This window comes from Oncorhynchus gorbuscha, linkage group LG08 (assembly GCF_021184085.1).
Source record: "Oncorhynchus gorbuscha isolate QuinsamMale2020 ecotype Even-year linkage group LG08, OgorEven_v1.0, whole genome shotgun sequence".
Taxonomy (NCBI): domain Eukaryota; kingdom Metazoa; phylum Chordata; class Actinopteri; order Salmoniformes; family Salmonidae; genus Oncorhynchus; species Oncorhynchus gorbuscha.
Genome location: NC_060180.1, coordinates 24,265,639 through 24,281,541, shown reverse-complemented (window position 1 = coordinate 24,281,541; position 15,903 = coordinate 24,265,639). Strand labels below are relative to the sequence as shown.

The window sequence follows — 15,903 nt, the reverse complement described above, 5'->3', positions numbered from 1 at the left end:
CTGATTGAGAATGAGAACTGTTCCCGGACCAGATTGAGTGTGTATGAGGATACATATATCATATCATCAGTCTGTTTCACTGTATGTGTGCTGAGTCTCCACTTTTCCTGGATCAGGCTCAGTGTGTATGTGTACTGACTGAGTATCAGTTCTTCCTGGATCAGGCTCTGTGTGTATGTGTATTGACTGAGTATCAGTTCTTCCTGGAACAGGCTCTGTGTGTATGTGTACTGACTGAGTATCAGTTCTTCCTGGATCAGGCTCTGTGTGTATGTGTATTGACTGAGTATCAGTTCTTCCTGGAACAGGCTCTGTGTGTATGTGTACTGACTGAGTATCAGCTCTTCCTGGATCAGGCTCTGTGTGTATGTGTATTGACTGAGTATCAGTTCTTCATGGGTCAGGTTTACTGTGTATGCTAGTGTATAATGTTGTGTGTGTGTACTGATTGTCAGCTCTCTCTGGGTCAGGTTCTCAGAGTGGTCCGTCTCTCGCTGCGTCTCGTCTGGGGCAGGCCACTTCAGAGGTGTCAGCCATCAGCTCCGCCCACAGACAGGGTCCCGCCTACATCTGGACCACCCTGGAGCGCATCTGGCTGCAAGCAGGTACAGGAGGGAGGGGGACTACACTACTATCTAGTCTACTACACTCCAGTGTACACTGGAGTCGGCTAGGAAACTTGTGTGCTTCTTACCTACTGAAATTAGCTACAGGAGGGATTGTAGACTCTACCACCGGAGTGTACACTCTAGTTCTGGAGGTACTAGTGTACACTCCACTGGAGTTAGCTAGAGGGTATCCTACCCTATAATTGTGACCTGAGCAGAGAGAAAGGCCGCCATTATAACATTGGATGAGTTAGGGTCGAGTCCACCGTGTAGGATTTTAACCTTTAGACTGAACCTTTACATTTTTTCACTGCAAAACCCACTGAACACTCTTGATTACATCACATCAGATACACATATACTGTATCCCGTGGCGGCTGGTGTCGTAGGTAACGTGGGTACACAGGTCGAGAGATGAATTGGAGTAATCAAGGGGACACAGTGGCACATTCTTACACACTCTTGCCTCCTTCTAGCTGATCTGCGGTGTGTAATCATTAGTCCAAACAGTTATTGGATATATTCAGGTAAGTCCCTCGCCGTTTTTTGTTCCGTTTAAGAAACGTTTGGCAACAGAATCGGCAGAATGAATGAATAACCCCCTGATCACCTGCACACACAGTTCACTTTCAAAGCAGCCACATGCATAACTGCTAACCGCTACACCATATTAACGTTGTAGTCAACAAACTACATAGAACTAACGCATTTGTAAACCCACAATCCAATCCATGTGTACAATCACGCAGTACAGACAGTGTCCAGTAAGCAGTTTAGCAGTTACACTGGCGGGCCCCGGTAACAATAAACTAATAAAACAGAATGCTTACCTTGACTTGGAAGAGTTGCTGTGTTAGATAGCCATAGCCAGCTAGCTAACATAAATAGCATTCTTCTCTGTATTAGCTAAGTGAAAGGTAAACTAAGAAGAAAAATACTAGCTCTCTCTGCTGCTGCTTCTCCTTAATTTTGAAGAAAGGAATTTGTCTTCCTCCGAGTCAACTACCCACCACACGTTTTGCACAGCAGTGCTAGCTAGCTGTAGCTTTTGCTTTCAGTACTAGATTCATTATCTGATCCTTTGATTGGATGGACAAGATGTTAGTTCATACTGCAAGAGCTCTAATAGTTGGGTGGACGTCCTCCGGAAGTCGCCATAACTGTGTAAGTCTATGGAAAGGGGGTAAGAACCATGGTGCTACTCAAGAGGGTGTCGTTGAGGCTACTGTAGACCTTCATTGCAAAATAGTGTTTTAATCAGTTATTTGGTGACGTGACTATATTTAGGATAGTTTTATCTAAAAAAGGATCAAATATATATATTTTTAAAATTGATTTACTGAGTAGGAGAGTCCTTGTCTTCCTCCTATGAGGAGCCTCCACTTAATGTAACTTCCTGCCCAAAATCTCACATCATGATTGGTCAAATAGTCAGGCAGCACAAACACACACACACACACACACACACACACACACACACACACACACACACACACACACACACACACACACACACACACACACACACACACAGCACTGCTCTTCTCCTCAGGGCAGGACATAGGAAACAATCAGCATGACCTGGCTCCACACACACACACACACACACACACACACACACACACACACACACACACACACACACACACACACACACACACGGGCACGCATGTATGCGCGCACAGACACAGCCACTATGAATGATTAATTTATATTATTGGTGTTGTTCATTTTGGTGAGAGTCCAGGTGAGGAATATGAAAAATAGTTTATATAACAGGGGATAATGCTTCGAATAACTATTCTTTCCCCGAAATAAAATAGGGATCCTAAATAGCCTTTTTTTAATCTTTCTGACTAATGTTATATGAGTGTATAATAGCGTGCACACAAAGCTCCCATCTAGCTCCCATCTGTGCCCACTTCAAATAACAGATAAACAAACATTTATTCAGTCTGTCTCTCACACACACAGACACATACACACATGGGTATGCATCCACAGACACACACACTTTACTGGGCTAGTGCACATGCAGTGCCTTTGGAAAGTATCCAGACCCCTCGACTTATTCCACATTTTATTGTGTTACATCCTGAATTCAAAATGGATTAAATATTTTTTTAATTTAATTTTTAATTCACACAATACCCCATAATGATGGTGAAAACATGTTTTTAGACATTTCTGCAACTGTATTGAATACAGAATCATCTCATTTACATAAGTATTCACACCACTGAGTCAACACATTGTAGAAGCATATTTGCCATTGATGTGAGTCTTTCTAGGTCTGGATCATTTCTAGGTCTCTCCACATCTGGATAATGCAACATTTGCCCATTTATTATTTTCAAAATTCTTCAAGTTCTGTCAAATTGGTTGTTGGTCATTGCTAGAGAATCATTTTCAGGTCTTGCCATAGATTATCAAGTAGATTTAAGTAAAAACTAACTTGGCCACTCAGGAACAGTCACTGTGTTCTTGGTAAGCAACTCCAGTGTAGACTTGGTCTTGTGTTATTGTCCTGCTGAACGGTGAACTCATCTCCCAGTGTCTGGACGAAAGCAGATTGCAGCAGGTTTTCCTCTAGGATTTTTCCTCAGTTTAGCTCCATTACGTTTCTTTTTTATCCTGAAAAACTCTCCAGTCCTTAACTATTACAAGCATATCCAAAACATGATATCCGTAACACTACAAATACCTAGGTGTCTGGTTAGACTGTAAACTCTCTTTCCAGACCCACATTAAGCATCTCCAATCCAGTCTTTGCTAGGTAAAGCCCCGCCTTATCTCAGCTCACTGGTCACCATAGCAGCAGCACCCCCCCCCCCGTAGTACGTGCTCCAGCAGGTATATCTCACTGGTCACCCCCAAAGCCAATTCCTCCTTTGGCCGCCCTTCCTTCCAGTTCTCTGCTGCCAATGACTGGAACAAACTGCAAAAATCATTGAAGCTGGAGACTCTTATCTCCCTCACGAACTTCAAGCACCAGCTGTTAGAGTAGCTCACAGATCATTGCACCTGTACATAGCCCATCTGTAAATTGCCCATCCAACTACCTCACCCCATACGGTATTCATTTATTTATTTATCTTGGTCCTTTGCACCCCAGTATCTCTATTTGCACATTGATCTTCTGCACATCTATCACTCCAGTGTTTAATTGGTATACTGCAATTACTTTGCCACCATGGCCAATTTATTGCCCTACCTCCCTTATCTTACCTGATTTGCACACACTGTATATAGAATTTTTCTACTGTATTATTGACTGTATGTTTACTTATTCCATGTGTAACTCTGTGTTGTATGTGTCGAACTGCTTTGCTTTATCTTGGCCAGGACGCAGTTGTAAATGAGAACTTGTTCTCAACTAGTCTACCTGCTTAAATAAAGGTGAAATAAAATAATAAATGATGCAACCTCCACTTGAAAATATGGAGAGTGGTACATAGTAATGTGTTGTATTGGATTTGCCCCAAATATAAAACGTATTCAGGACAAAAAGTGAATTGCTTTGACAATTTGTTTGCTGTATTACTTTAGTGTCTTGTTGTTGTTGTCAATTAGTATTAAGGAGTAACCATGATGTTGTTTACCATCCTCAGTTTTCTCCTATCACAGCCATTGAACTAAGTAACGGTTTTAATATCACCATTGGCCTCATGGTGAAATCCCTGAGCGGTTTCTATCCTCTCTGGCAACTGAGTTAGGAATGACACCTGTATGCTTCTCACCCATGTACACACAATACTCCATAAAACATGTTTTTTGAGATTTTTGCAAATGTATTGAAAATTAAATACAGAAATATATCATTTACATAAGTATTCACACGCCTTTGCTATTACACTCCAAATTGAGCTCAGGTGCATCCAATTTACTTTGATCATCCTTGAGATGTCACAACAACTTGATTGGAGTCCACCTGTGACCAATAACATTTTTTGGACATGATTTAGAAAGAAACACACCTGTCTACACTGAGTGTTCGAAAACATTAGGAACACTTTCCTAATATTGAGTTGCACCCACTTTCGCCCTCAGAACAGCCTCGCTTCGTCGGGGCATGGACTGTACAAGGTGTCGAAAGCTTTCCACAGGGATGCTGGCCCACGTTGACTTCACAATCCCTCTACAGTTGTGTCACGTTCACTGGATGCCCTTTGGGTGCTGGACCATTCTTGATACACATGGGAAACTGTTGAGCATGAAAAACCCGACAGAGTTGCAGTTCTTGACACATGTCTCAACTGTCTCAGGGCTTATAAATCATTCTTTGACGTGTCTCCTCCCCTTCACCTACACTGACGTGTAGTGGATTTAACAAGTGACTTCAGTAAGGGTTCATAGCTTTCACCTGGAGTCACCTGGTCAGTCTATGTCATGGCAAGAGCAGTGTAAGGTCCCACAGTTGACATTACATGTCAGAGCAGAAACTATACCATGAAGTACAAGGAATTGTCTGTAGATCTCAGAGAAAGAATTGTGATGGGGCATATGTCTGAGGAAGGGTATAAAACCATTTGCAAAGTGTTGAAAGTTTCCAAGAGAACAGTGGCCTCATCGTTGAGAAATTGAAAACATATGGAACTACCCAGACTCTGCCTGGAGTTGGCCATTTGACCAAACTGAACAACCGGGCAAGAAGGAACTTGGTCAGAGAGGTGACCAAGAATCCAATGACCACTCTGACAGAACTACAAAGTTCCTTTGATGAGATGGGGTAAACCTGCCAGAAGGACAACAGTCTCTACGCCAATTCAACAATCTGGACATTATGGGAGAGTGGGCAGATGGAAGCCACTCCTGAGAAAAAGGCACATGACAGCACACCTAGGAGGTTGCAAAAGAAAGGCACATGACAGACTCAGAACATAAGGTAAAATATTATGTGGTCCGATGAGACAAAAATGGAAGTATTTGACCTGAATGCAAAGCGCTATGTCTGGATACAACCAGGCACAGCTCATCACCCGTCTAACACAATCCCTACTGTGAAACATGGTCGTTGCAGCATTATGCTATGGAGATGCCTTTCAGTGGCAGGGACTAGGAGACTGGTAAGGATAGAGGTAACAATGAATTGGCCCAAATACAGGAAAATCCTTGATGAGAACCTGCAAATGACCTTATACTGGGGTGAAGATTTTACGTTCCAAAAGGTCAATTTCCCCAAGCATACAGTCAAAGCAATGCTGGAATGTCTTCAGAACAATAAGTCCTTAAGTTGCTGTGCCGAACCCCAGACTTGAATCTCATTGAAAATCTGTGGAAAGACTTGAAGATTGCTGTTTACCGCCGCTCCCCATCTAACTTAGCAGTGCTTGAGCAAATCTGCAAGGACGAATGGGAGAAAATCCCCAAATCCAGATGTGCAAAGCTGATACTGACACACCCAAGACAACTCAACACTGTAATCGCTCCCAAAGGTGCTTCTACAGAGTATTGACTTGGGTGTGAATAGTTATGTAAATAAGATATTTCTGTATTTCATTTTCAATTAGCTAATATTTCTAAAATGTGTTATGGTGTGTATTGTATGTAAAAATTAAAAATAAATCAATACATTTTCAATTCAGGCCGTAACTCAACAACATGTGGAATAGGTCAAGGGGTATGAATACTTTCTGAAGGTGCAGTATATCATTCCCTATTTCTTCTCAAATAAGTTGAAATGAAAAAAATATATTGGATTTTCTAAATTGTAGAAACAATGTTATTTTTTGTAAACTTAAATTCTAAAACAATTGGAAATGAACTTTTCTTCCACTTTGACATTACAGAGTTTTTTTGTGTAGATTCTGTGTTTTAAATCCATTTCAATGCCCCTTTGTAACCCAACAAAATGTGGAGAAAGTAATGTGGTGTGAATACACTGTACAATTTCACGTTCCTTTAGTCAACGTTAAAAATATTAACATCCCAAAATGCCCTTTTTTTGACGTTGTTCATTTGAATACATATTGTTTTGAACTGTACAAGTACATAGATTAGTCTCTACTAATTCTGAAGGTATGACACATGTCCTTCTGTAGCTCAGTTGGTAGAGCATGGCGCTTGTAACGCCAGGGTAGTGGGTTCGATTCCCGGGACCACCCATACGTAGAATGTATGCACACATGACTGTAAGTCGCTTTGGATAAAAGCGTCCGCTAAATGGCATATATTATTATGAGTACCACCAACACACTGAATGGGAAAATGGATTCAAAAGGGAACTCCCTCTGCTGGTGACTTGCTGACTGTGCAATCTTAAAGGAGGACTGTGAATGATTAATGACCTATAATGTAAATGTCTATGTATAATATGGGTTATATCATTACAGGACCAGAAAATGTCACGTGTTTAAAAAGTATATTGTCACAAACAATATGTTAAAAAATAAACTAAATAAAAAATAGTCGTTTTGCAATATTAGTACTTGTTATATTGAATAAATTAATGTTAATGTGTATTTCAGAATCTAGACATACTTCATTTTTGAGAGAACACTATAGGTAGTATAATAACACCAAGATGTTGTCTGTTTCATGTACGATTAACAGATCATTATGTCTCACAGGAGACATGTATCGGTCTAAAATGGGACTACAATGGTTTGTGATACACATGTAAAAAGAATGTAAATCATCCTTCCTCCCAATGCAGTTCCTATGGAAGAATTACATTTACATTTAAGTCATTTAGCAGACGCTCTTATACAGAGCGACTTACAAATTGGTGCATTCACCTTATGACATCCAGTAGAGCAGTCACTTTACAATAGTGCATCTAAATCTTAAAGGGGGGGGGGGGAGAAGGATTACTTATCCTATCCTAGGTATTCCTTAAAGAGGTGGGGTTTCAGGTGTCTCCGGAAGGTGGTGATTGCCAGAACAATCTGAGATACCCAAAATATTTTCCACTCTCGCTGGTGTGGAACTGCTGCAGTTGTAAATATTGTAAATGAGTATAAGTTCTCAATCAACTTACCTGGTAAAATGAAGAGAAATGAAACAAGAATAATTTATGTCGAACAACGGTGGCCACGCTGGTGGGGATGTGACGTGTCGGCCTGACTTTATCTGCACATACTGTACTGCTTACTGTCCCATCCGGTGCTCATGCTCTCGCCCTCCCCCCAATCCCTCTCTCTCTCTGTCTCTCTCTTATCCCCTCATCTATCTCCCGTAGGAGAGTTGTTCATGGCAGACGGACGTGTGAAGGAGGCCCAGTTCTGTGTTCAGGAGGCAGCGGTGCTCTCTCCCAACTCTCACTCTGTGCTGCTGCTGAGGGCCCGGCTGGCCGAGCTCAAAGGGAACCAGGACGAGGCCAAGAGCTTCTATGACGAAGCCCTGGCCATCCACCCCAACGGACACCGCATACTGCTGCACCTGGTGAGAGAGACACAGGCACACACACACACACAGGTTTGATGAGAGACACACACACACACACATACAGTCCAGATGAGAGTCACACACACAAAGGCCTGGGGCACATCAACAGACCTATTATCATCAGTAATGGCAGATTACCATCCCCAAACTTATCTGTGAGCCATAGCACTCTGTAAGAAAGGGTCCAATCGTAAAGATTCCTAGACCTACCTCATCTCCTGATCTCTTTCTAACTCCTACTCTCTGCTGACCCCCCTCTACTTTCTCTCTTCTCTCCCTCTCCCATCTGTGCTGACCCAGTGGATTAATCAGAGCAGCTCTGACCCCTCTCTGTTGTCATGGTGAAAGACTAGAGAACTAGAGAATGTGAACTCTCCCATTACCCCACATGCCGGCTCCATAGTCACCATACATTGGTTGTGATGCCGTAAATGCTTCTCTGACTTAAAACAGTGGCTGCAGTGTGACCACATAAGGGCTCTCTCTCGCTCTTTGTGTGTGTGTGTGTGTGTGTGTGTGTGTGTGTGTGTGTGTGTGTGTGTGTGTGTGTGTGTGTGTGTGTGTGTGTGTGTGTGTGTGTGTGTGTGTGTGTGTGTGTGTGTGTGTGTGTGTGTGTGTGTGTGTGTGTGTGTGTGTGTGTGTGTGTGTGTGTGTGTTGGGAGTACACAACCCCCATGGGGTAAGAGAGGGTGCTTCTCTCTTCCATATTTGGCCAGTGGGAGTACCAATCCCTGGGGTGATGAGGAGCTGAAACACAGCCAGCTGGCACTGGCCCACTCTGGATCTCTCCTACGGCAGATGTGTCACTGTGTGCGTATGTGTGCTCGTGTGTAAGCAGAACAGCATATTATGTGGAGTATGGTCAATCATGCTTGCTCCAATCCAAGTATTACCAATCCAGCACCAATAGTGCGTTTGCTCCTCTCTCTGCCTGTACCAATTTTCTGTAATGAGGGTTTTGGTGTTCGTCCGAACCTCCTATCCCTTAACCCCGGAGGCCGTTTTAACATGGTCCTGTTCTTTGTTTTATGAGCTTATTACAAGCAAGCTAATAATAACTTGGTTTAACGAGCTACGGTAATTAGCAATGTAGCTATCGCAGCACCGTTAGCGCATGTTCTCCAGACTCGCTCTTCTTCTCTTCGCTCGCTGCCTAGCAACAGCTCATTCCCTCCATCTTTCTGGGTGTTAGGACCCAAAAATATACTCCCTCAACTCCCCCATAAAACTGTGTTATACAGTGATGATGTAATCTGTGTTCAACATAACCAGCGGGCTACGGTCTCACACCAAGGACGAGGATTAACCAGACAGTGATTTTATTCTATTCACTAGGTCTATGTAGTATTTATAACCAGCACAGGACCTTACAGTGATGAGAAGAGCATTTTTTGTCAGCCCTATATCTGTTCTCACACCACTTGCCACAGGAACATGAGAAGGGGAGTATGAGTCAAGGAACAGATATTTAGAAAACCCGCTAGCGTTATGAGAGTGGATCACACTTTTTCATGTTATCACACACTCGTGTGTGTGTGTGTGTGTGTGTGTGTGTGTGTGTGTGTGTGTGTGTGTGTGTGTGTGTGTGTGTGTGTGTGTGTGTGTGTGTGTGTGTGTGTGTGTGTGTGTGTGTGTGTGTGTGTGTGTGTGTGTGTGTGTGTGTGTGTGTGTGTGTGTGTGTGTGACTAAATGTGTGTAGGATGTGTGTATGTAATGTATGTGACGTGTGTGTGATACATTATGAAAGCCAGTGTGGTATGACTCATCCCCAGGGCTAGTTGGATGGGTGTATTTTTGGATGGGTAGTGATTGGCTAGGTTGGGAAGCCAGTGAATCTGAGCTTAGCTGTGGCCTTCCCTGCACTGCCTTCTTCCTGACTCTGCTGTTAAATGATTCTCACCACCACTCTCAACATCCTCCACATTCCAGCACCTCTGCTCCTCTCCTCTGCTCGGCCTGCTGCTTTGCTGTGAGTCAGTTGGCTACACATAGGTCTCTTCTCACTGAACCGGCTGCTCTCTTCCTCCTCACACTCTCTGTCTCTTTCTCTTGTTCTTCTACTCACACACGTACACACACATTCACAGGCAGATGCAGACACTCGTGTACAAACACACAGTCAAGGACAATGACTTAATCTCATAGAATTAACTGTGTTCCAGTGATCAAATGGCCCTCTCCCTCTTTCCTCCCTCCTTTTCTTCCTCTATCTCTCTTCTCTCTCTGTATGGGGGAGGCTGGCAGCTGATTTGATAATGCAAATACATTATTTATAACACTTCGCGCCTTCTTTAGCTCTTTATGGGATTGCCTAGCAACCAGGGAAATATATTCTATTGAGCAAGACCTCTGATAACCAGATAGAAATGAATATAGGAGGAAGGGAGTTGACTTGTTTGCATGTGTTCACCCCTTTCTTTCTCTTTCATTCTCTCTCTCTCTGTTTGTTTTCCCTCCCTCTCTTTCCTTCTCCCATCCCTCTCTCTCTCTCTCTCTCTCTCTCTCTCTCTCGCTCTCTCTTTCTCTCTCTCTCTGTTTGTTTTCCTTCCTTCTCCCATCCCATCCCTTCTCTCTCTCTCTCTCTCTCTCTCTCTCCCCTTCTCTCTCTCTCTCTCTGTTTGTTTTCCTTCCCTCTCTTTCCTTCTCCCATCCCTTCTCTCTCTCTCTCTCTCTCTCCTTCTCTCTCTCTCTGTTTGTTTTCCCTCCCTCTCTTTCCTTCTCCCATCCCTTTCTCTCTCTCTCTCTCTCTCTCTCTCTCTCTCTCTCTCTCTCTCTCTCTCTCTCTCTCTCTCTCTTTCTCTCTCTCTCTGTTTGTTTTCCTTCCTTCTCCCATCCCATCCCATCCCTTCTCTCTCTCTCTCTCTCTCTCTCTCTCTCTCTCTCTCTCTCTCTCTCTCTCTCTCTCTCTCTCTCTCTCTCTCTCTCTGTTTGTTTTCCTTCCCTCTCTTTCCTTCTCCCATCCCTTCTCTCTCTCTCTCTCCTTCTCTCTCTCTCTGTTTGTTTTCCCTCCCTCTCTTTCCTTCTCCCATCCCTTTCTCTCTCTTTATCTGAATGGGTATGCATTTGAGAGATTGGATTCACTTGTGTATTATTGACTGTTGACACAAGGCGTCTCATATCCGCGGCCCGCCCTGGCTGTGTGTCAGGTCACGGGCAGGTTAGTCTCCTTCTGATGCACTCTGAGTCTGGCGAGCGAGACTACGGTCATGCGAGCAGGCAGTGGGGTAGGGAGGGGGAGATGAAGAGCAGTGATCGAGACAGGGCTATTAGGGATAACTAAGGCTACCAGGGATGGGGATTTTAGGGATAGGGCAGGGGTTTTCAAACTTTTCTTGCCCAGGGACCCGTGCCCAGGTAAACCGGCGACCCAGGGACCCCCATCAAATGTTAGCAAAAAATATATAATCACATCTTTTCTCATCATCTGGTGAATGATCATGGCAAGTAGAAGTAATCAACGTTTTAAAATGAATACTTTTGGTCGACAGATTCATTATCTTGACCTCCCCACAGTTCATTGGAAGAGGGAGTGTAAACTCTTAACAAAGTATTAAGTAGAAAGGTACCTTGGCAGCGTAGAGAAATGTTTTGAAGCTAATTGCCTGCACTTCTATGCATTTTGCCATGGCTAATGCTTGGCTAATTCCTCTACTCAAACATTACAACAAAATCAACATTTATTCTAGCTTTTATTTGATTGTTAGTTATCAAAAATGTTATTATTTAAAAAGATATACTGTACACTACCGTTCAAAAGTCACTTAGAAATGTCCTTGTTTTTGAAAGAAAAGCAATTTTTTTGTCCATTAAAATAACATCAAATCGATCAGAAATACAGTGTAGACATTGTTAATGTTGTAAATGACTATTGTAGCTGGAAACGGCTGATTTTTAATGGAATATCTACATAGGTGTACAGAGGCCCATTATACACAACCATCACTCCTGTGTTCCAATGGCACATTGTGTTAGTAAATCCAAATTGATCATTAGAAAACCTATTTGCAATTATGTTAGCACAGCTGAAAACTGTTGTCCTGATTAAAGAAGCAATAAAACTGACCTTATTTAGATTAGTTGAGTATCTGGAGCATCAGCATTTGTGGGTTCGATTACAGGCTCAAAATGGCCAGAAACAAAGCACTCTCTTCTGAAACTCGTCAGTCTATTCTTGTTCTGAGAAATGCTATTCCATGTGAGAAATTGCCAAGAAACTGAAGATCTGGTACAACGCTGTGAATTACTCCCTTCACAGAACAGCGCAAACTGTCTCTAACCAGGATAGAAAGAGGAGTGGGAGGCCCCAGTGCACAACTGAGAAGCATCTTCAGTGTTGAAACTGGTGTTTTGTGGGTGCTATTTAATGAAGCAAACATTTTTGGGAAATTATATTAATTTATAGAAATACAATTAGGGCTGTGACAGTCATGAAACTTTGAATGCCCTGTAGTCCTGTCTTCAGTCAGCTGTTCTTTCCACACACACAAAGAAATGGTTGCATCTGCCAGGAATCTGACACTTGGTCGCAAGTGGATCTTCCAGCAAGACGATAACCCCAAGCACTAATCAAAATCCACAAAGAAATTGTTAATTCACCACAAAGTCAACATTTTGCAATGGCCATCTTACTCTCCAGTCTTGAACCCCATGGATAACCTGTGGTTTGAATTGAAAAAGGCAGTCCATAAATTATTATATATATTCTTTACATTTAACCTTTATTTAATTAGGCAAGTCAGTTATGAATCAATTCTTATTTACAATGACGGCCTACACCGGCCAAACCAGGATTACACTGGGCCAATTGTGCACCGCCCTATGGGACTCCCAATCACGGCCGGTTGTGATACAGCCTGGAATTGAACCAGGGCATCTGCAGTGACACCTCAAGCAGTGCCTTAGACCACTGCGCCACTCAGGAGCCCCAAAAGAGCTGACAACTACGGAAAAGTGAAGAAAACCCCCCTGATGAAGTCCAAATTAAATGTGGAGAATAAATTCAAACACTTTTGAGATTTTGAGTAGGCTACAGCCTGATATTTGTCTCAGCCATCATTACATTTACATTTACATTTAAGTCATTTAGCAGACGCTCTTATCCAGAGCGACTTACAAATTGTGTTCCAGTTTCCGCCAATGTCCAGCAACATCCCACAACCATTACCCCAGATTGACTTAATTTCTGCTGATGTTGGCTGATCAGATAGCTCCCTCTTTGAAGTGAAGGGGAAAACCAATAGAATGGCATCACTTTTCAACGGTCGATGACCTGGCAACCATATAAATTGAGACTTCAGTGCCGTTTTCAAAATCCTCTGGCTTAAAGTGCTGGCTAAAAACACAATACATTTTAATATTTCTCTCACCTCCATGGGGAGGTCCTTCACCTCCCAAAATCACCATGAATTCTGGATAGTAGGGTTTGATTACAACCAGGGTAATGTAGCTGGCCCGTTTCTACCGGTGAGATGCAGAAACGCTCGTAGTGGCATGTATTGAGGAAATTCACAACTTTTTCTCAAGAGAGTATTCAGAACCCTTCACAATTTCCACATTTTGTTATGTTACAGCCTTATTCTAAAATGTATTACATTTAAAAAAATATAAACTGAAATTACATTTACATAAGCATTCAGACCCTTTACTCAGTACGTTTAAAGCACCTTTGGCAGTGATTATAACCTCTACTCTTCAAGGACATTCAGGTGAACCTTCACCCCAGTCTGAGGTCCTGAGCGCTTTGGAGCAGGTTTTCATCAAGGATCTTCCTGTACTTAGCGCTCTTCTTCTTTCCCTCGATCCTGACTAGTCTCAGTCTCTACTGCAGAAAAACATCCCCTCAGCATGATGCTGCCACCACCATGCTTTACCGTAGGGATGGTGCCAGGTTTCCTCCAGACGTGACACTTGTCATTCAGGCCAAAGAGTTCAATCTTGGTTTCATCCGACCAGAGAATATGGTTTCTCATGGTCTGAGTTCTTTAGGTGGCAAACTCCAAGTGGGCTGTCATCTGCCTTTTACTGAGGAGTGGCTTCCATCTGGGCACTCTACCATAAAGGGCTGATAGGTGGAGTGCTGCAGAGATGGTTGTCCTTCTGAAAGGTTATTCCATCTCCACAGAGGAACTTTGGAGCTCTGTCTGAGAGATCATCGGGTTCTTGGTCACCTCCATGACCAAGGCCCTTCTCCCCCAATTGCTCAGTTTGCCAGGTGACCAGCTCTAGGAAGAGTCTTGGTGGTTCCAAACTTCTTCCATTTAAGAATGATGGAGGCCACAGTGTTCTTGGGGACCTTCAATGCTGCATAATTTTTTTGGTACCCTTCCCCAGATCTGTGCCTCGACAATCCTGTTTCAGAGTTCTACGGACAATTCCTTCGACCTCATGGATTGTTCTTTTCTCTGACATCCACTGTCAACTATGGGACCTTATACAGACAGGTATGTGCCTTTCCAAATCATGTCAAATCAATGGAATTTTCCACAGGTGGACTCCAAGTTGTAGAAACATCTCAAGGATGATCAATGGAAACAGGATGCACCTGAAATCACCTGAGTCGGCAGGGTTGCCTAGTGGTTAGAGTGTTGGACTAGTAACCGAAAGGTTGCCAGTTCGAATCCCCGAGCTGACAAGGTACAAATCTGTCGTTCTGCCCCTGAACAGGAAGTTAACCCACTGTTCCTAGGCCGTCATTGAAAATAAGAATTTGTTCTTAACTGACTTGCCTAGTAAAATAAAGGTTAAAAAAAGGATCTGAATACTTATGTAAATAAGGCATCTGTTTATTTTACTTTGCAAAATGTGTGCCAACAGTTCAACTATCTGTAAACAAAAATACGGGTTCATTGACAGTTGTCAAAAAGCAGTTTCACATTTTGTTGAATTGTACTTACACTGAAGTCATTGAAGAATTGTTAAAGATGTTTTAAAATGCAATCAAATGTCAAATTGATTTTTAACCACAAAATGCACTAGCTCAAACTGCTGCTATGATAATTTTTTTTACCGTAACTACAGGAGCATATCACATGCTACCACTGGGATCACCGCGGAGCAAATGTATGGAATGCATATTAGGAACTCCATCACTCCTTCTCTTCAAAGCTCCTCAACCCTGCATTGGTCAATTATCACCCCTGCTCAAGTCAAGCCTCGCTTCTCTTTTTCACCGCTCACCCTTACACTCATTTATTCACAATGAGCCTTTCCATTGGCCCAAATACATGCTAAGAGCCGACAACAACAACAACACATGTGGAGGTATACATTTGGGAAAATGTAGCTAGCTTATCTAGGATTCAATTGATTTAAATGACAATGTTGCTAGGTAATATGGATATTGTTAGCACTCCACTGGCCGCATGTAAAACACAACCAATCCACTTCCTGGATCTGGGCTAACCTATTGCAATCTTAGAATTCTGGTACACCGCCAAAGCTTAATATGGCTAAATAACATGGGTTGGTTTAATCAGTTAAAGCAATCCGTGCCCAATTCAACATATTTCCCAAAATGTAAGCAAATGAATTGGGTATAACTCATTGATCCTGCTTTGTAACTAGACCTACTCCATCTAGTTGGGGTGCTAGCTAGCCTGTATATAAAATAACATAGCTCGCTTGCAAGTGAAGTCCTCTAGTTTGTGTATGTAAACATGACATTTCCCTAAGCTATTGTTGCTAGTATCTTTGAAGATAATGTAATCATTATGATGATAAATGATAATTGCTAGCTGGCTCTTTGAATTGACATGTCTCTTTGGCCAATAGACATGCTCATTGTGATTTAGAAAGAAAGAATGTGGTGTAATGCAAGGGTGAGAACTGACTGATGCACGGATGAGAGGGGTGAGGCAGAGGTTTGATGCCTGACCAATGCAGGGGTGAGGCTTGAGGAGGAGGGGTGACA

At 42.7% G+C, this 15,903-nt stretch overlaps 1 protein-coding gene across 1 annotated transcript in view; it reads left to right on the top strand.

Annotated features, from left to right (window-relative positions):
* Positions 1–15,903, top strand: part of ttc7a (tetratricopeptide repeat domain 7A) — a 54,726-nt gene that overhangs the window by 28,256 nt on the left and 10,567 nt on the right. Inside the window, exons 18-19 of the mRNA XM_046358900.1 lie at positions 471–605; positions 7,789–7,991. Of these exons, the coding sequence (XP_046214856.1) occupies positions 471–605; positions 7,789–7,991 (338 nt within the window). The remainder of the gene's footprint in view (positions 1–470; positions 606–7,788; positions 7,992–15,903) is intronic.